The 21839-nt window shown below is 38.6% G+C and overlaps 1 protein-coding gene across 1 annotated transcript; it reads right to left on the bottom strand.

The window, feature by feature from the left end:
• Positions 1-891: 891 nt before the first annotated feature.
• On the bottom strand, positions 892-16828 carry kcnj19b (potassium inwardly rectifying channel subfamily J member 19b). Its single transcript, XM_004080277.5, has 3 exons — positions 15932-16828; positions 5825-6041; positions 892-5020 (listed from the first exon to the last, which is right to left on the bottom strand). Exons 1-3 carry the CDS (start codon positions 16598-16600, stop codon positions 4356-4358), a joined length of 1551 nt encoding a protein of 516 aa, XP_004080325.1. The 5' UTR covers positions 16601-16828; the 3' UTR covers positions 892-4355.
• Positions 16829-21839: the final 5011 nt, after the last annotated feature.

Below are 21839 nucleotides of genomic sequence, written 5' to 3'. Positions count from 1 at the left end.
GTTTGGTTTTCTCTTCATCCTTTTCAGGTCGTCTACTCTGTTCTGTTTTGGGACTTGTTTGTTGCACCCTGGGTGTTGTCATGTTTCACTTTATTTATTAAATGTTTTTTTCCGTCACAGAGTCCAGTCTCCTGCATTTTGGGTCCTTCACTACCAGCTCCTGACATGTGGGCAACAAAGGGTTCTAAAAACTGACAGAAGGGCCGGACCAGCAATGTTTTGTAATCTACATCATGAGAGAAATGATAGAATCTGAACAAAAGCATGCTTTAATTTTGATTTGAAAATTGATTTTAAAACAGAACATTTTGGAATTATTTCAAATCTGTGGCTTTTATTCTAATGTTAGTGCCCATTGAACCAATAGGTTGATGTCCCTCAGGTAAAAACACAAACTCAGAGAAACGCTGATATTGTTCATATTTTATGACTGATTCAAATTTTTTTACAATTATCAAGTCCGTTCAGACAACTGTGTTGTGATATGGGCTATATGAATAAAATCCAATTGAATTGCGTTCATGTGGTGTTGGAATGATCAGAAAAATGCCTGAAAATTCACGTGAATGTCAGAAAAACAACAAATCTTCCAACGCCACATGACGGCAGAACAACTTCCTGCACCTAAACAAAGGATCTATGGGGAGACACCAGAATTAAAGGGAAAATAAAAAATTGTAAGTATTAATAATGCAATTTATTCCAGTTTGGCGGGCCAGATTAAATAGTGTAACAGGCCGCATTTGGCCATAGTTAGCCCATCCCTTTGCAACACACACACAAAAAACAATCAACTGATCTCATTAAATTCTAATTGCCATGATAAATCAAGGTCTAATATTTGAAGCTTGCTATAACCCAACTCAGTCAAGATAATTCCAAAACGGCCAATTTGTCTCAACTGTATTTTAATGAGAGACCAACAGATTACATTGAAGAGTTTCAAGAGTAACAGAGCAAATAACTGACATGAAGTATGTTAAATCTCAGCAGATACAAAAACAAATAAAAAAGAAAAAAATTTAAATTGAAAATGCTCCTTTTATGGCTTTAAAAGTGACACTTCTTCCATCCACTTGTGTTTTGAAGAACTTCCTCACGCCATTACTCTACTCCACTGTCATCCTCCGCCAGGGGCTGTTCTCACAGTTTGTCTTCAACAAACAATCGATTTACATCTCCTTTAGATGAAATATTCATTTGTAAAATGATATTCTATTAGTGTAGCAGTGAAGTTAATGTAGCAGAGAAAAAGTATGCTGTTCTGTGAAAAATCTCCTGATGGGCTTCCCTGGAAGCAAAACTTCTTCACTGTACTTAAATAAAAAACACTTTTTTTAGCATTGCTGGTGTTGATTTGCAGTAAATTTGATTAAAGATATCGGTCACTTATGTCTGTTAAGATGGATTTATAAAAAGCCATGCCACAGAGCCACATTTTACGCATTTACGTATGAAATTTTGGTATTTCGTGATACGTGCGTGATATATGTAATTCATAAGAGTTTCTTGCGTTCGTCATCCATCGATGTTCAAAATCATTGGTCGTTTGAGAATTACGCAGTATTTTGCTTTTATACGCAATTATTACGTAAATTCTAAGCAATTGTTAGATTTTTGCAACACGAACGTATGTCTACTGGACTTTTCACACATTTACCACTGATTTTTATCGCGTATTCGGCGCATGTATCACGTTTAAATTACGTAATTGACGCATGAATCACTAAAGAATTGCATATAAACAGCTCAATTATCACGCACGGTTCATGTTCTACGTTGATTGCTGTGCTGTTTGCGTGGTTTATTTGTACTTCTGTGGTTTTAACACAGTTCATTCATGATACATCTTTGACAATTTCACATAAAGACCTCAATTTTTCTCACTTTTTTTCATGTATATTCACGTATGACCAATTTTCATTCGTGCAATATGCGTAAAATGCACAGTACATAGTGCCTGTGTGACAAAAAAGCTTTTAACTTTACCATTAAAAAAAGTTACAAAAAATGATGTAAATTTGCACACATTTCCTGCAGGGGAAGTGCGATAAAAAGAATAATCAATGAATATTCTCCGTAATTACTGTGTGATAAATGTTCTCCAGGGTTCCTTCCCTCATCGTTTACCGGGGTCGACCCTTATCTTTAACTGAACGGAGGTCATTTTTTTCTGTCGATAAATTAAGAACGCAAATGTTTCTGCTTTCCTCTGCAGTGCGATTAATAAGTCCTGGACGTCCTCAGATGTAATATGGCAGGAAATCCTTTTCATCTTGACGGCCACATCTCAGTTGGGAGGAGCACGTTGGTAAACACTGTGACTTATGTCGGCTTGAAGACAACATGATTAGCTGAATCCGCAGCTACAGATGAAGGTCAGGGGCTTTCATTTCAAGTAAAAAGAAGGTTGAGTGAAACCGGTTAACCTTGCAGCCGGAGGATTGGAGTTTGTTTTACTCTTATCCTCTAAAAAATTCCTCCATAGCCTGGAAAATTCCAACGTGAAGACATAACTTTGAAAATTTAATAAGGGATTGGTTTTGTCATTCCAGCAGGTGATGCATGGGGTGCTGTAGCAGACTAGTTGAAATTTTGAACACAGTTGGCATACACAAGTTTCAATCTCCCCAACAGCATGGTACTCTCTTTACTTTATGGTCAACAAAAGATTTTTTTTGTTAATTAGAAGTAGTAACATTACTTTTGATTTAAAGACCCACTCCAATCAAAATCATGTTTTTCGGTGTTTTTAAGATCTTGTAGTATTTTTCTCATGACGGAGAACATATTCTAAGAAAATGAAGCCTAAAATTCCACTTCGGAGTATTTCTTTATTCAAAAAAGCTTGTTTTGTGATGTAAAAAATATGCTTGGTGGGCCACAAGCTCAGCAATGGGAAGATAAATGGGGGTGGGATTTCTCCTCACTAATGGACCAGCCCACAACTCAGAGGTGAACGATTTTTGGATTACAAAACCACTGGGAGCTCTTTCACAATAGATCAAAAGATGATTGGAGTGGGTCTTTAAATAAACAGCTAAACATATCTCCTTATGTCAGTATTCCTGCAAACCCATCATTTTAAGTAAAATCTTTTTCTAAAACTGATGTTGTATTTGTTCTACCATTGCCAAAAAGGTGATACCTAGCAAACCTTTTAGATGCCAAAACTGTCTGTTTACTTGACAACTAGTGATTTTTGTTTACACTGGTGTGGTGGGCGTGTCACTGCTGGACAGCAGTGATTTTATAAATCAAGGTCATCTGGCAGTTGGAGCAGGTGAGAATGTACACCTTCTGTTGACTGCTAACACTTTGATAATGCTATAACGTGACAACACCACGTCACTTTGATGCTTTGTCATAGTGACGATTTTGTGGAATTGCATCTGTTGTTAGTAGACTGCTTTGATACAGCTATGACGATGCTTTAGGGTCGCTTTAAACAGTGCTTTATCGTAACCTTTCATCTTAACGCTATCACCACAAATGTAAATAATGAATGAGCAAAAATCATCTTGAAACATGCAGATATTTCGCGTGTTATCAATTGCAATTATTCTCCCATTTGCTCGCTGCGGAGCAAACAAACATATACCCGCATGTACAGACCTTTTACGTAATCAATGTTAATCAGCTGATTCTGGCTTGGAGCAAAGCGACTTTGCGCCATTACTTAACATGTTACAAACATAAAATGTTCATAAAGCCCCTTTTCTCCACAACAGAAATTGCTGCAATAACCTCATTTGCGTACCCGGTTGAAGAGTTACGCTAGTCAAAAGAATGTCAACACTGGCGCTATAGCACCTGTGTCAAAGGGTTAAAGACCTGAAAGTCAAAAAATATGTATGAAATGTATTTATATGTATATATATGAAAAAAGCTTGCAAACTAGTTTGGTGTTTGCACTAGTCTAGAACTGATCTGACCATCTGATCCTGATTGTTTCCTTACCAACAGACAGACAATTACAGTTGAGGGTTTAGCAAATGGTCAATAGAGCTTCATTTATAACTCCCACGCCGATGGTTGTTCAAATCAAAAATAAGGTACAGCAGTTTCTAGCAACAACAAAGCCTTTCATGTGGTTCTGACCTGAAATAAAAAGAAAAAGTTCAGGAATAGATGTGTTTGGATTCAGTGGGGGACACAGATGGTGATCTATCAAAAGTGACTCAGCATGAGCAGATGCATGGCTTATGTTTAATCTGTGGCAAGAGATAGCTTTGAGCTTGAAAGTAATGTAAAATACAAAATAAGGAAAGGATAAAACAGGAAATCACAGTAGTCTTTAGTGGTGAGCAATGCCCGTCAAGCTTGATTTAGCTTTTTTTCCTGAAGGGTGGGGGTCAGCGATTCATTTTGCGAAGTTTAGCGGGCAGGTTGTCCTCCGCCCAAGTCCCCGCCAGTGAGATCTGGACTGATGCTTGGGCTGGAGCAGCACAGGTGTTACTGCCTCCTGCCTGTCTGTGTTTCTCCAGATCTCCCTCTTCCACGTCATCTGTGAACAACAGCTGCACCAGCTCCTCTGGATGCACCTGACCAACGCCTGGAATGGAGCTGGAGCCCACCCTTTGAATGCTAAGTGGTAGATCTCCCGTGCTGGAGGCTTTACCTCCAGGCAAAGCAGGCCCCATCTTCAGCCCTTTCCATAACTTGTCCTCTCTGGCAGAGCTCATGCGCTGGAGTTTCATAGGCAGCCTGTAGGCTTTCTCTTCCGTGTGCTCCGCATTGTCGGCTGACAGGAGCCTTTCCCGCCGGCTCGAACGCCCTCCATTACCTAATAGAGGTGAAGGGGGAGTTGGTGCAACTGGTAGCGGGTTGGGCGACGATAACGATAACCTCTCCTCTTGCTCTTTGACGCTGTAGGGAGGCGTTGGGACCTCAAAGGTGTTGTGGAATTGGGAGTAGTCGACTCTGAAGAAGCCCTCTTCCAGCGACATGACAGGGAGGAACCGATGGCCCCACAACACTTCATCCTCAGTGTAAGAAGTCCTTGCTTGGCACGTCATACCTGCATGAAATAGAGGTGACAAATTTGTATTCTTAGGTTAAAATGGGGGAATTAATAGCATGGATTTATGAAAGAAAAGATGTTCAATAATTAGATCTTGAAATAAACATGTCTATGAAGACTCTCATTCATCCAGGTTGGTTCCATTGTAGTAGTTTTAGGGGATGTCATCTGGACTTGGTTTTAAAGTTTGAAGAAGTTTCGCCTCTTATCCAAGAGGCTTTGTCAATTCTGAATTAGCTTGTCTAAGAGCTGGTATATATGCGCTCATTGGGGAGGAGTCAGACCTGAAACTGGATGGTATTGTCAACTTAGTCTACATGGTTTCGGGTCATTAAGAGTTCTTTGTCCTCAGCTGGGGGTTGGGGAGCCAGTGACTCCCTCTCCAAATTGATCATCTCTTTCAGCTGTTAACGACCCAGGTGGAACTGGTTTGGTTTGTTTAGGTTTCAAAACACTGCTGTAGATGGATGGAAGAATAAACCTGAGACCGCCATTCTTATTAAGAGAAGGTTTATCCTTCTTGACAAAGATGGCTTGACAAAGATGACTCCTCGCTCAAACCATCCTTTCTCTTTGGCTAGAATTCGGACTTCGAGGACAGTGAAGTCGAACTTTAAAACCAAGTCCAGATGACATCCCCCTAAACCTACTACAACCATCTTGAAATAAACCATTCAAGATTTATGATCTAAAGCAGAAAAAGGCTGCTTCACCTCAGGTTTAAGAATAATGAGACAAACTATTAGTCAAAGGAGCTGATTTTTGTAATATTGTAATAAAACAGTCTTATGGTGCTCTCACCAGTGGTCTCCACGATGCCCTCCAGTATCACAACAATCTCAAACTGCTCGCTGGTGAGGGATCGCTGTGAGAGATCAAAGAAGGGGCTGTTGTTGTTGATCTCGTGACAGATGGTTAGAGGAGAAACGAGGAAAAGCTGGTCTGCTCCAGTGCCGAATCCAACATCCAGCTCACACTGATCCAACGGTAGAAACTCTCCTTCAGGAGTCTGACGAGACTGGAAACACAAAGAGTCAGGATTCATTAAATTCAAAGAAATCCTCTGTTAAGTAGTAAAGCATTAGTCACATGCACTCACACATGGGGGTTTGCCTGTACGGGTGCTAAAGGGTTTTAGTTGTCTGGGGCCCTGGAGGGCTGCCTCCTAAAAAGAGCGCAAGTGTGTCTTGCAGTTCCCTCGAGGTCTGTGCAGCCACCTTTAAGCCCCGTTTATCCTTCAGTGATTAGCCGTCGCATCAATCGTATCCAGAGTAGCACAGTCTAGTTGATACTGATGTTGGCTGGTTTTGCTTGCAACTGTCCGTGTTAACTGCGATGAACTACTGAGTGGCGTTTATACTTTTCAAGCGACACGACTGTCTCCAGAGTTTATTTTTAACATAAAGGACATCTTGATCGTACACTTGCTACATCTACAAACGTGCAGGTACATGAAAAGCAGAAGGAGGAAGTGCTGTCTACTAAAAAGAGGCAGGGAATACAGAGGCGAAGACATTTTTCAAAAAATACTACGAATTGCATTCTCTTGTGCTGCAAGATGTGAGATATAGCTTTCCAGTAACTTGCTTTATTTTCTGTCTAATGTTCTGCCCTCTGTAAAGTTAGGTATTTCCTAAGTTCTTCAGTTAAGTTTTCCTCATCAGCAGTGTTTAAAAATACCTTTTACTGGACAGTTTTCTCCGTCATTGCATCTCTAATCAGTCGAAATAAATTCAGGTAAAATTATGCGATTTGCATGTGATTTTACACAACAACGGGAGTCAAATTCAATTCAAGGATGATGTCATCAACAGGTGTTGGATTTAGCGGCGAGCCCTGTGACCAATCTGAGCGATTACAAATCGTTTGGCACTACGGGACGTCATAAAAACAATACGTACGATTGTCATGTGTGTGGTAAGCGTATAGTGCAGTATTTGTAAGGATAATGGAAGTTGCACGCACTCATGACGTACAAGTGGTGCTGTCGTACGGTGCCCTAACGCCACACTCCACCTGAAGGGGAAGCTGTGACAACGGCCCAAGTTGTTTGTGAAGTTAGGGTGAGAGTCTGGGTTTGGATGTTAAAAACAATTGATTACAGTAAGCAGCATATCCGAAATAGTACATATTTTTAAAACTTAAATAATCTGAACTTGTGTGCTGCATATGTGTTGCATTTTAAGTGGTTTGTCTGATTTTTGCATATTTTAAGGGGAAACATGAGGAACATCATAAAATTTGTGATGCATACTAAAACAAGAGCCTCAAAAAGCTGAACTGAAGTTTATCATGTCAATAACACAATACACCCACGCTACACAACTGGTGTGCAGGCAGTCATAGTTAGGAGCGTTTCCAAGGCAACCAAAAGGAAGTTTCCCATCACATCGACAGTAACTGTCCACTGTTGTCAACTTTATTCCCATCATGCATGAAAATGAGACGTCTTCTCTTTTTCTAAGAATGGAAAGAGGAGAGGCATTTAAATGTCCCTAAATGAGACCTTTAAATAGAGAATGGGCTCTAAAGGTCCATTTATGAAAACACACAATGAAGTTAGGCTTCCACAGATTAGGACAAAAGCCTTTCAAAACTAGGGTGAGGATTTTGCTCTGACAAAAAAACAAACTATAAGAATTAGGAACTGTTGATGGTTAATAGAGGAGGCGAGGAAAACACAAATGTTCCCCACTCTTAAAGAAAAAAAAATCATTGATTCCATCTAGCATTTTGACTCTAAATAATTGTGATAAAAGAAAAATAATTTTCTTGACACAGTCCTAAATTAAGAAACAGCTTTTTTATTATGTGAGAGAAAAGCTAAATGACCTTAAAAGAATTTTCATAGCTGCTAAAAAAAAGTTACTGATGGAAGCATAGCTTTAGAAAGAAAACATCCAAAGCGGAGCAACTAAAATAAATCATTTCTTCTGATTGAGCTTAATAAAGAATATTTCTCTGAATGCTATACTCATCTTGCTGACTCTTCTAGTCATGAGCCACTTGGTCCACAGATGGTAAACAGGCTGTCATTTGTATTCACAGTGATACAGAGGACAGAAGGGTGTGACATTTCACAGGGAGACGTCTGTGCCCACAAATCCCTGGCTCGCCTCTGTGAAGTGTCACCCATCATGCTGATTTAGCGTTGGGTGCTCCCATGTACAGACCTATGTCACATGTCCACTAAAATCTAATCAAAAAGTCCTTCAAATAAAATTAAAAAGGGGCCAAAATTTTTTTCACTAAAGAAATGCAAAAATAGAAGAAAAACATAAAACTTTTTAAAGGAATTAAACTAAATTGTGGTATTTTTGGTTGTTATTTTCCATGGTGTAAGACAGTAAAAATGCTGGTTTTCTTCTACAGAATGAAACATTTCACTGCATTAAGTGGACAAATAGTATACTGGTACTTGTATAATCTTTAACAGGGATGCTGTAATATTAACTTTAGACCAAGGGATAAAACTTTGGCTCCATTTTTTAGGAAGGTTTGAAAAGAATCATTACTAGAGCCTGATAACTTACCTCTGGATGGCTTTTCATGCAATGGAGTCAGTCCCCAAAATGTATTAACTAGGGACGTTCTGGTCAAGTTTTTTTGGCCTGGATCTGATTCCAAAATGTCACCTGCTCTAACGCCAAAAACATGAACCATGAAAACAGCTGTGCAGTCATTAACGTGTGCAACAGCTTGTAAATCAGCTTTGTGCTTTTCCAACTCACGTGCCCTCAGATTTGCTCAGACAAATGCTTATCTCGCCCCACCTGTCTTCTGACCGGCAATCATTTCCAAACACAAGGTAATTATTACAACGTTTGCATTTAACCAAGGCGAATTTTGCTTTTTTTTTTCCTATGGTGCGCTTTAATTTAAATCGTTCGTTTATTAAGGCTGATGAGATAAACTGGCTGTATGGGCAAAGTCACAGTAACAGCGCTGTGTGAATGAACCGATTCCTTAAGAAGCCATCGGAAAAAAGCTCATTATGAGAAGCGATTGCCACTCAAACCCATTTTTTTTTTTAAATCGGAAAAATACAAACAGACAACAGATCAAGTGCTTGTTGTTGTCACACCCCCGCATTGCCTCTGTTTTTCCCTCCACATGCGACAGTTGGAACTCGTACCCCAGGTTGCCGACCGCTGGTTTAGACAAAGCTCTGTGAGAAATACTGAAAGGTCCTCCTTTTAGCTGTGTTTGAATTCACTTTATACTTTTCCATGCTGAATATCACCCCGGACAATAGAGTTACAACAGCAGCTATTAAAGTGTCAACAAGTAAAAATCAAAATGCACAAAGAATGACACCAAACTAATACATGTGCAAGCATGGAGTTTTCTGATTATAAATTATTATGCAGCTATGCAATACTTAATAGTTCTTCAATTTGCATTTCTGTTAAAATGTTTTAATCCCATCATTCATGTCACTTCTTTTCTTTGCTGTGTTTTTTCTCATTGGTTCTTGGAATAGTCTGTTTGTGTTTACACTGATACTAAATTTCTCAGAAAGTTTAATTTCAAGGAAGAAGCCCTAAATTTTTAGGCATATCCAAATTCTTCAGTTTCTGTAGAAGTTACATCTTTCAAACACCTCTGTGTAAAGTTTACCAATAAACCTCAAATTTCTTGTCATACAAGTTTCAGTATTAGAATTAAACTAATTTGAATGTAAAAAGGCCATGTTGTACGAAAGGTTTCAAAACTCTTAAAGGCAATAACGTTTTCTTTTTCTTTTAAAATTGTAAAATGTAATGTATAAAACAGCTTACATTTCGACAATTATTGAAAGACTTGAATCATTTTAAAATTTGTTCCCCAATAAGCAAAACATCACCCTAATGACTAAAGTCCATTTTAAGGTAGGTAGGGTGATCAACATAGTCTTGTAAATCAAACATTGTGTGAGAATGGAAAGGTGTTACATACAACTGTCACAGGTAAAGGATATCCTGGACGAGCCCCCAACTAAACATAGTTAAAAGTCTTTATCAAATTAAATATGTTCTAAGTGAATGTTATGTTAAGATACTAGTAATTTGTTTATAAGCTACTTTAGCACTTCAGTCATATAACTAGGTTGTAACTCTGGCAAGAAAAAAGAGACAATTAATAGTTTTAACAAGGTGAAAAGCTTGTATGCTCCCCTTAGAGCCGCTAAACAGCAAGAGCCACTGGGGAAAATTAATGGCCTTTGGAAGAGGTCCTGATATGGATGGAGTGCTTAATTTACGGAGTCACCTGAGAATAACGGTGAGTGAAAGCAGGCCTTTTCCCCGGTGACTCACTTCCTCCTGTGTGTAACTGTATGTGTGCGTACATGTGAAACTGATGCAGAACACCCAGGCAGTGAAAAGAAGCACATTTCCTCTTTGTCCCTGTCATGGAAATTATTTCACGTTTGATTTCTAAATTAAAGCCGATTGATTCTGTTTTTGTCCCCTCTTCCTTCCCTTTCCTGTGCTGTTGGCTCACCTTGTCCTTCAGCATTTGGCAGTGGCAGATGCTGCGAGTCACACTGACATGTCCGTCTGCTTTTAGCTCTTATATCAGCCATCTCCTGCTGTAGATCAAACTACTGAAATGAGCTTCTGTTATCCCTGACAAACACTGCTCTGCTGTCTTCCTTTGTATTTTAGTTCCCTCTCATTAGCGACATGCTTCCTGTTTAATGCTTTGCACTGCTTGGAACACGTCATTATTTTCCTTGTTCAGATTAATGTGCTACATCTACCCTTAGTGGGAAAAAAATCAACATATAAATCATAACGCACCAGCGCTTTGAGCTGCCCTCTCCATTGTATGGATTTATTAATGAGTACTGCATTAATATTAATGTATATTCAAGGACTTTTATCTTTTAAATTCTCATGCATTATGGATGTTGAACGTGTCGTCTTGCCAAGAAAATAGGGTTTCAGCTGATAATTACATTGGATATGTGTTGGCACAAAATTACAGACTAATTGCAGTGAAAAATAGTATTCAGCTAAATCCAACCAACACTCTTTATTTTTGAAACACATTCATTTGCATTATCAAGTGCCCCAAACCATTTAAGAGAATTTCCATGCTAAGGTTATTAATAATAATAAAGATTAATAACTGACCGTTACAACATCTTGATAGCGAATTTGGGTTCTTCCTGTTTTTTGTATCCTTAAGCGATCAAAGCTTTTGCAACTAGTTGGTGTTTCTGCAGAGTCTCAGGGAAACTGCTAAATTAAAGTAGGCATCCTGCAGCCTGCGGCTTTTCTGCAGAGATTACATGTGATGTAGAAGTCGGTTGGAGTTAGGGAGAAAAAGTTATTTAGCCTGCCATTCCCCTACAGGTGGGTGTACACTGTTCACAGTTGGGGGTCAATTTCCAACTAGCCGAGGGGTGTGGCTTTTCTTTTCCTTTGTGCAAAGACTCCTGAGGCTCTTTGAATTTCCCCTGTGAATAAAAGGTGCTACATAACCGAATATGCCTTATTTTGTTTGCCTGATTGATCCTGATGTATGGGTCTGTGTAATTTTCTTAAAAAAGGTTATTTCTACAAACAAAATCGAGGTCCTGCAGCTTAAAGGTACGTTCACACTGCCCTCAGCAATATGTGTTCAAGTGACCACTTTCAATAAAACATCTATGTTTTATTGATTATATGTGCTTTCGGGCTTCTGCGGTAAAAACTCTTATGTTTACATGGAGCTATGCAAGTTTCTATAACCATTTTTGGGCTGTACGTACAAAACTCGCAGCCATTGAAGTTGGGTTGGAAGTTAAACCAGGTCGAACTTGGACCAGTCAGGGACTCTGATTTGGTAGTGACGTATGGATGGCGTCCCCTTTATTTCATGGAGGTGCCAATTGTTTGAAAATTGATCATGGAGGAGAAAATAATATTTGCATCTTTTTGACATTTTTCACCAAGTCTCTTCCTTGTAGGTGGCAGACACGCGCAAGTAGAATAGTAGAAAAAGGAAAAGCCCCTCCCGGCTTGTCCAGTGTAAAGACCATGGGCTAAACGTGCATTGGCATGTTCGCCCAGTGTGTATAGCTTCACTCGTTAGAGTAGGAGACCGCTTGTAAGTGTTACAGTTTAGAGGATTTGGCCAATGAACCATCACTGATGACTTTGACCCAAAAAGTTAAGAGGCTTCTGTTGATGCTTGTTTGGGGATAACCTGAGGATGGACAAAAAAAAAGGTATGCTGATGTGTATCTTAATATAAACCATCACTGAAGTAGCAAAATTATTTCTAAACTCTGGAACCTTGGAAAAAAATGTAACAGCATGAGACCATGAACACTGCTTTACATTCAGACTGTTAGCAACTGCCAGGTTGCTTCCTTTTTGTTTACTCTAAAGAAAATCATTTTTTTAGAAAAATAGTGTTTGATAAATGCTTAAAACACGCAATAAGTTCCCTATAAAATGGGCATAAAATAAAACAATTTGAATTGCACAACTGATAAACCAATTTAGTTTAAAAATAAAAAATTGTTTAATAGTTTGGTAACAAAAAATTGATTATTTTAACTAAATTGGTTAACAGTTTAAATTCAGTAAAAATAAGTATTAAACAACTAATGTTTGATACTTTCTGATTAAAACAGAACGTGTACTTGTAATTTGGTACTAAAAAAAAGATTCCTGTTTTTTCATAAATATCAAACTTCCTGCTCACATAAAAATCTGGATATGAAGGGAAAGGCACATGCAGCAGCTGCCCTGACATCACAACGCTGCTGAGAATTTCAGCACTTCTTGTGTATAACATATCAAACCAACACCAGCAGTCATGGACATGTTGAGGCTAAAAGTGGGAACACTTATCAAAAATTGTCTAAAGTTGGCAGTTCTTTCCAAATCCATCATAAGAGGTTTATTTTTGGAAGTCTAAAGGGCTCAGAAAGGGGTCTAATACTGATGGACAACTGGCCAGAATAGAACATTTCTTTTACAGCTTTGACTACCACAAAAGTCATCCAGCGTAGAATTTGTGTCAACTTATACCAAAAGATAACAAATGACTTTTGTTAGAAATGTTTTCCTTCTAGATTCCAGAGTTACCAGGTCCCATAAAAATGTACAGCCCACACCTCACGCCTGCTCCTCACTGCCCCGGGAAGTTATTGCTGCTGCCAAGTCACAAAGCATTTAAACAGCTCCACCGTAAGGATTTACTGTTACATGCCTCATTTCTCCAGTCGAGTCTGTGTGCAGGCCATCCAACAGTGACCGTTAATGTCACGTCGCACAATTGTTTCCAGAGGTGTGTGTGCGTTGTGTGCTGGTACAGGGTCAATACACTCTCCATACAGACATCTAACAATCTGACATCAAAAGCCACTTGAGCTCCTTTTTTTTTTTTTGGTAATCTTAATTATTGGGGCAAATACATTTAAAAATGGAAAAATGTCAAGTTTAGATACTTTTTACAATTTAAGTTCAAAGATAAGAAAACTCTGATGACCCAGCATTGTAGCAGCATTTAAACGCATCATCTATGCACAAATCTGTAGACGTGAAAAGAGCGTCACAACCCCTTGTGCCCTTTACCTCAAATCTGTGCGTAAATGTGTTTTTTTCTGTGGATCAGGCGATTGGTCCATACTTAAGATTTATGCATAGGAGCCGTTTTTAAATTCATAGTTTGTTTTAAGCTGCTGTAATTCTGTTGTGCATGCATGAACTGTATTTTGTATACATTTTTGATATTGGAGAGTACATGTGAATACACAATTGCAACTACACACAGTTGCACACAAAATTTCTGTTTGAAAAAGACTGTACTTGTGATGTAGAAAGGGAGGACCTGCTCCGCTCAATTCTGATGCGTCCACTTGCAGACAACTAGATCCATGTGCGTTTTTGTTTTCCGCGTCCGAGCTGGATTTGGCTCAAAACTGTACTGCTGGATAGCTCCAGTATCACATGAATTTTGCTCCAGGCATTTTCTTTCTCAGCTCTATGCTGATATATGAAGGATTTTATGTCTTATAAATCCAGCCAGGCAGAAACCACAATTATCAATTTCTCCTCCATTATCATGTTTACAAAGGTTGGCACTTTTGTGTTTTGAAAAGGACGCTACACATACGTCTCTACCAAATACAAGTCCCTGGTTGGTCAAAGTTCAACTGTTTGGCATGAAAGAAGTCGAAAGTTCAGCTGGTTGGACTTTCAGCTTGCATTCAGAGAACGGCTGGTTTGTACCTGAAGCCAGAGAACAGAGGGTTTTAAACATGGAAGCCCGAATCACAGTAGGCGTTAACATAGACTGTTCATTGAAACTGGCCAACTAAACACGAGCCGTTGCGAATGCAGCTTTAGATTGTGAGGAATGTGAGGGGCTGTAAGCTAGCGTGTAAACAGAGAGCTCACAGCAACAGTGAGGGAAAAACGGGGCCAGTTGCTCCACTCCAACAGTCCCGCCCACAACTCAGAGGTGAATTTCTAATGAACTCCTGCCGCTTTGTAGAAACTCCACCCCAGAAAGCAACACAGTTTTTTGATTTTGGCTAAAAGCTGCATAATCCTAATCAAGAGATCTCTGGGAACGCTATTAGAATTAATCAAAGATAATTGGAACACAAAAAGAGGAAGCCAAACTGTCCCAGCGCTCATCTTGAATTTTAAAGACGTATGGAAGTAGAAGTAGTGCTATAAAAAAAGATAATTCATTTGACATTCTACCATTTCAAAAGGAACAACATTCATTAGAGGGAACAATTAGAGTGCTGAAGTGTGTGACTAACTGCTGTCCTCTGTGGCCAGAAAAGCGCTGATGGTACCACAATTTTTTCATGATTAGCCCTGTGATGGCTTTTTGATTAACTGCAATTGAGACGCCATATCTTCTTCTTTTTTCCTTTTTTTGTCTTTCAAGACTCTTAAATAAAGAAGATAACGGAAAGAAATAAAAGCCATTCGCCTGAAACAGCAGACTTAACAAGTTCATTACTTTTAGCCTGTGGGGTGGCTTGGAACTTTCCAGTAGGATGGTATTTTCGAATGACTTTTTTTTAATGAAATGATGAAACAGCATTAAAGAGAAAATTTTAATTAAAAAAATGTTTTTGGATGGCAAACATCATTGCATCATAACTGCAATAAAGCAGTGATGCTCAGTGGGTATCAGGAAAAGCATGAACAGTACATAAGGGCACTAACAAAGCTTTTTGCAGTGTGCTCCACTGAGGCTTTTTTATATTAAACTGACAATTCTGCACTTACTTGCTGTAAGCAACACATCTCTTCCAGGTGTGAGATGGAAAAATGCACTTCGGCACTGAGTTTTTAGTCCATTTTCCTTGTGAAGTTGCTTGATGCGTGCTCTCCTTTTTAGCTACCAGCTGCTACCTCAGCTCTGCTTTCATCATCCAGCTTTTCTTAGCGCTGACACCCCTTAATAAAAGTCTTTATTACTGTCAGTAGCTCACCACCTGCAATCTTTAGAGCGTTTTAGGGCAAGGGAGGCTTTGAAAGTTTCAGTCACTGGGGCTCAGAAAGCACAGAACATCTTTTGTTAGTTTCGTAATCAAAAAGCATTGTTTTGTCTCCATGAGGGAGCAAATCATTTTTGATGTGGACACTTGGAACAAGTGGGGGAATGTGCAATCATCCAGTTTGAGGAATGCTCAGAAGCAACGCAAATGCATGATGAATTTAGTTTTTATAATCTTCAGGGACTCAGACGTTAAAATGTATCTAATGGTAGAATGACAGACCCTCAGGGATGCAGTCAATTTAGGAGATGAATAGAAATTCAATGCATGGCTTGATGCTGCAGGGGAACATAATGGACACTTTCAGAACAGATTATGATCCAAACTGCTGTGCAATCAGGGTCAGCTTTGATCCCAAGACTTTCGCAAGAGGAACCCTGGTTCGGGAGACTGCTTCAACATACCTTGATAAGTTTGCACCTGATCTGTGCGGAGACCATGTGGCTGTTCCGCAGGTTCCCAACTCGGAACATGAGGCACAACTTCCCGTCCCGCTGCGAGATGACTGCGTCCTGGCTGAACATAAGCGTCTCTGCGCGCTTCTTCGGCTGCGACATCTTGATGAACATGCAGCCGATGAGGAAGGCGTCCACGATGGAGCCCAGCAAAGACTGAAAGAGGAAGAGGATGATCCCCTCGGGGCACTTCTCCGTTATGTAGCGATAGCCGTAGCCGATGGTCGCCTCGGTCTCGATGAAAAACAGGAAAGCCGAGGGAAAGTTGTACACGTTGGCGACGCACGGGGTGTAGGACGAGTCGTGGCCGGCGTGGCTCAGATCACCTCGGATGTAAGCGATCACCCACCACATGAAAGCCATAACCAGCCACGCAACTGTGTAAGTGAGGATGAAGATGAGCAGGTTCCATCGCCACTTCAGATCCACCAGCGTTGTGAAGAGATCTGAGATGTACCTGCTGGTCTCTCCTCCAAGGTTACCGTGCTGAACATTGCAGCGGCCGTTCTTCTCCACAAATCGCTGCCTCTTTTTCTTCACCGGTGCAGAAAAAGTCACAGTGCGGTTGGTGTTCACCATCTGATAATCCTCCCCAAATTTCCTTCGTATAGCGGACATTGCGTCTGAGCGCTCTGTACTTATCCACAATCAGTTTTTTTTTAGTTAATTCTCCCCCTCCTGCCCTAAAGCTCGCAACAACATTCAGCGCACTGTACTCGCATCCTGTGAGCTGGACGCGCGCCCCTCTCCTGTAAAGGGAGATTCTGCGCAATGCAAGATCCTTTTTACGCAGAGTGCTCTCCGCCGCGCGCAAACTTTTCTTGGAGATCTCATCCAAAGATTGTGTACAGTGGATCCTAAGGTGCGTTCACGTGCACAGCAGTGCGCGCTCCCTCCCACGGGTATCACGTTGAGTTGGGAGGCAACTCCAGCTCCGCTGCGTGGATGTGTGGATTTTTCCAAACGCACAGTGCACTTACTTTTTTCAAGACAACAGTAGAAGTTAACTTGAAAACTTCTATTTACAATGAAAACTAAATAATATATTGTTTGATGTTCTTATTTTCTAACTATTGAGCTCATTTGGAGATGTGTTGTGCCAGCGAGTGAGTGCAGCCTACTACTAGACTTCCCAAAGCTGTTTAGTTCCCCCTTGTGTTGCCTTAGTGCAGTGCTTCTCAATTATTTTTTGCAAGGCCCCCCCTAGGAAAAAGAAAATGTTTCGCGCCCCCCTTAAGAAAAGTGGAAATTAGAATTAGAGAATTTCCCCATTGTGGGATGAATAAAATGTATCTAATCTAATTTGACCCCCCCCCCCCCCCCCCCCCCACACACACACACACACACACACTCACCGCTGTGACAATAAATAAGATCAATATCTATAAAAATTGTGTAAGTATACCTAAAATTGTATCTTTTAACATTAACAAAAGAAAAAAACAATATAAATCCACTTTTTAACTTTATTTTGCCAGTTATAGTCAAAAACAGAAAATAAGCTTAAAGAGTCTGAAATAAAAAAAATCTGTCGTTGCTTATTTAAACTAGAAACATTTTGACCAACTGAACCATTTGATGCTGAGAAAAATAATTCAATCAATAGATAATATTGAATGTAAATATATCTGAAACATTAACACAGCAGCATCAATATATTTAACGTTTATAATCAGAAGAATTAGGTAAAAAACATTGTGCTGATTTTTTTCCTAAACGATTGATTGTTTATTTATGATCTCATAAAGCGTGCCTGTTTTACTGCATTACCTGCTGTCTTTATTTCAAATACTGACACCAACTAAACAGCAGGCAGACGAAGAATACATTTATGGAAAATAAAGACACGTCATAAAAATGTCTGTAATAGTTAATGAGAAATGACATTAATAGCAGAAGCTGAGTAATCTAAAGGCACGCGATGATCCTGGTATTGTGCAACAGAGGCAGTGCTTTGCGTGCGCGTTCCATCTCGCAGCCTGAGCCCACTACCCCTCCCTTTCCTTTTCACATACGTGCGCCGCGTGTGACAGGAGCAGCTGCAGGGCGGCAGTTCACAGGTTTCACAAACACTGTGATATAACAGATAATAGTAAACTGATGGTGGCGCAGATTTTTTTTCCAAGCACTGAGCCGCTGACACCACCGCCCCCATGAAATTTGCGCCCCGGGCAATTGCCCGAATGTGCCTAAAACCACTACTACTGCGTGCCCCCCCCCATCCCGGCATCGCATCGGGAACGTGCCCCACTATTAGAGAAGGACTAAGGCTAGGTGCTACAACCTGGTGCAAAGTCACTGTGCAACATTGATACGATTTATACACCAGTCCTGACGCAACGTTTTCACAACTGCACTCACCAAAACAAGACTTTTTTCCCCTCAGATTACAAAAAATCCCTAATTCTTGCAGACAATCAAAGAAAAGAAGACGACAGGAAATTTGGCACTTAATGGTGGTGTTGTTTATGGAGGACATATATTTTAAAATGACAATAAATCTCCTTTTGGTTAAAGGTTTCAGAATTTCTCTAGCAAAATCATCATTTTTGTCTATCAAATAAGATACGTTTCTAATATTTATGTTGACAACAATTGAGAACAAAATACAAAATCCCTGAGATCATGTGATCAGGGTCTGCTGGTTGTAAGAGAACTCGGTTAAAGACTAAAAATGACAGAGCCTTTGCAGCAGTGGCTCCATCTCTCTGGTACTCCCTTCCCCTCAGCCTCAGATCTGCAGACTTAGGTTTTTAGCTGCTTTTAAAAAGAAACGACTATCTTTTTAAAGTAGCTTTTTCTTAATTTTTTCTTCTTTTTTTTTTTTTACTGTGGTTTACTGTGTTTCCTGTGTTTTATCATGTTTTACTGTGAAGCACTTTGTGATTTTTATCTTGATAGGTGCTATACAAATAAAGTTTGCTATCATTATTATTATTATTATGAGAAATAATGTAAATAGCCTGTTCAGATAAAAAATATAATGGATTCAAATCATATTCTTTGTAAGTCCTAATTTAAAACTTGGTTTTTGGTCATATAACATCAGTGTATGCTTGCCATGAGATCATTTTAAACACCAACAAAGAATTCAAATCATCAAACTTTATTAATCTCCCAGAGTTAACTTTAAGTCCCACTCCAACTGTGTTTTTATCGATTGTAAAAGTCTTCCCAGTGGCTTTTAATAATTATTTTTTTGGACATATTTTTTTCAGAGCAGCAGTGGTTGATTAGAAATTCACCTCTAAATTGTGGTTGAGACTGTTAACATATAAGTAATTGCTGCTCCTATGATCCATTTGTTTACACTTTCTCCTGCTAGCTTACAGCCCCTCACAACCTAACATTAACGGTGGCAGATCAGACAAGTAAAATGAAGATGTACATGGATCTAATCATCTACAAGTAGATGGATCAGAATGGAGCGGAGCGGGGAGACTTTGACCCATTTCAGTTGCTGCATCACAAATACGAGCTTTTTCAAACGGCAGGTTTTTATCTGCTGCTGATTCAATAAGATTTGAATAAATATTCAGAAATGCAGTTTTAATCCTAAATTATCTTATATATGTCCTCTATCATGAGATAAATGCTACAAGAACATTTTCCAAAAACACCAAAGAGGATATTTTTTGTAGAGGGTTTTTAAGGGCACAATAGAACAGGAAAACATGTAGAGTGGAAACTGAACTAAATAGGAATAAACAAGTGCATCATCTTTAGTAGAACCCTAAGTGATTTTTTTTGGTCATACTTTTACACTTATCCATAACTTACTCATCACCTCACCTTCTATTGCATTTTGTTTCAAAGTACATTTTGTTTTACATGTTTTTTTCATTCTGCTGGTTAAATAAATAGCAATTACAAAAATTGTATCCAGTGTTAAAAATCCCCATTGTACTAACTTAAAAGAGTCGTGTAGTGTTCATAGATTTATTTCAAGGCCAGCAGACAACATTTTTATTTTTATATAAATTATTTTTATATTTATTTATTCATTTATCTTTTTATACCACATACTTAGTTGAAAAAGAATAAGTTAATGACTAAATTTCCTCAGACCTCAAAACGGTTAAAAACATTTTATACTTGGTTATAAAATGTGTTCATTTTAAATGTTATAATGCACCCCCTTAGCAAAATGTAGACTATTCAAGTGTACGACGTAGAAGCAGTTTATACTTTTACTTTTCAAATACTGTCTAAAATTGTACACTTGCAATGTTCCAATTTAGTCTGAAGTGTGATACACGTACATGTGCACGTACATGGGCTAGCACGGTCTGCAACCTGAGGCTCCGGAGCCACATGCGGCTCTGTTACCCCTCCACTGAGGCTCACTGGCTAAAGAAAACACAAAATAGTTCTAATCTCAAAACATAATTGTTAATTAGTTAGAATTCGTTTCATTTTATTCTGTCAGATTTGTTGATTTATGGCTAAGGTGGTCTTATTCAGGAAATTAAACTGTGTAAAGTTTTCTTTTTACACCACTGCTGACATTAAATCAAAAAGGATTATGTAAACTTAGGTAATTTATGTAAAATTTTTGATCTTTTGAAGTTTGGTTGTAGATGTAAATACAGTTAAATCACTTCTTTTGTTTTTATTCAGGCTGCAGTAGAAAGTTGAGAAAAGGATGTCGGCTTATCAATGTGGGCTTAAGGTATAACAACAGAAAATGCCATTTATGACTTGTGTTGCAGCAGAACCATTCTTTATTGGAAAGGGTGTTTAATTTGAGAAGGAAGTAATATGACCCTCTATCAAAAAAAAAAATTAGATTTTGTATTTAGAAAAAAAAGTATATTTGTTATCTATATTTCTGTCATTGCCCTGAAACTGATTGGCGACCTGTCCAGGGTGTGCTTCGCCTTTGCCCACCAGACTTATATTTAGCATAAATGTAACTGTAACATAACTGCAAAGCAGTACTGTACTTTTTTGAAAGGTGAAATGAAACTGTGACACCTGCTGGGTCAGAAAGAAATCAGCCCAAAAGGTCTCTTTTAATGTTGAAGGATACAGACGTCCTAAATGTGACATACTCAATGAAATAAACTTCTAGTATACTACTTTTTGATATGTATTCTTTTTGACACTATTGATAGATGGGTAGACTTTATAGTCTGTTAAATGACCAGAAATTCATCTTTCAACACTGGGGAATACAGTTAAATAAATAAAATGATATAATTCTTAAAATAGATTTTAAAAAATAATAATAAATAGGCTGCATTAAAAATTAAAAAGTATGTCAATCAGATTCAATTTAAAACAAGTCCTATTAAGCAGACAAACAGAAATGGAGATAAATGATTTTTTTGGATATGATTTTCCTGACCAGCTGAGTTCTAAGTTCTATTTTTTCTCCAATATTTTCTCGATGGCTCTTTTTCTTCTTCTTGTCATACTTGTAATTCTCCATATACATTATCCATTTCTACTTCTAAATTTTTTTAGTTTTTTTAATTTATTTAAATTCAATCAAAAAATAAGAATTCCACATATGAATATTCTTTTCTGTGAATAAAGTTGGCATTCTGCTTAGCTTTAACTATGTTGTGGAGGATAAAAATATACATATTTCTTTGTAAGAAAACACTATTTTCTAACTTTGACAATATGCTTTCCAACTTTACTCTATTATTTGTGTTTGTATTCATTTATTTTTACTAATTTATGTTAAGCAAACCAAACTTGGCTGTCTCCTTGGATGTAAAATAAACTAACAGAACTGAGAGGCTTGTAAAAAATAATAAAATTAAAATAAACTTTACGTGAGGAACGCTTAGTTTTGTGAAAATGTAGTTTTACTTTTATAAAGTAGTTTCTGAGGAGTCAGCAGTTT

This window comes from Oryzias latipes, chromosome 19 (genome assembly GCF_053564925.1).
Source record: "Oryzias latipes strain Hd-rR chromosome 19, Olatipes_Hd-rR_3.1".
NCBI lineage: Eukaryota > Metazoa > Chordata > Actinopteri > Beloniformes > Adrianichthyidae > Oryzias > Oryzias latipes.
This window is presented reverse-complemented; position numbering and strand designations above follow the sequence as displayed.

Bases quoted from the DNA above. Each gene is read 5' to 3' on its own strand.
- kcnj19b (XM_004080277.5), bottom strand. From the start codon at position 16,600: ATGTCCGCTATACGAAGGAAATTTGGGGAGGATTATCAGATGGTGAAC. The intron at 6,042-15,931 runs GTATGTTGAAGC...TTGTGTTTCCAG, and splicing joins TCAGGTGCAAACTTATCAAG to TCTCGTCAGACTCCTGAAGG. The intron at 5,021-5,824 runs GTGAGAGCACCA...TATTTCATGCAG, and splicing joins GGGCATCGTGGAGACCACTG to GTATGACGTGCCAAGCAAGG.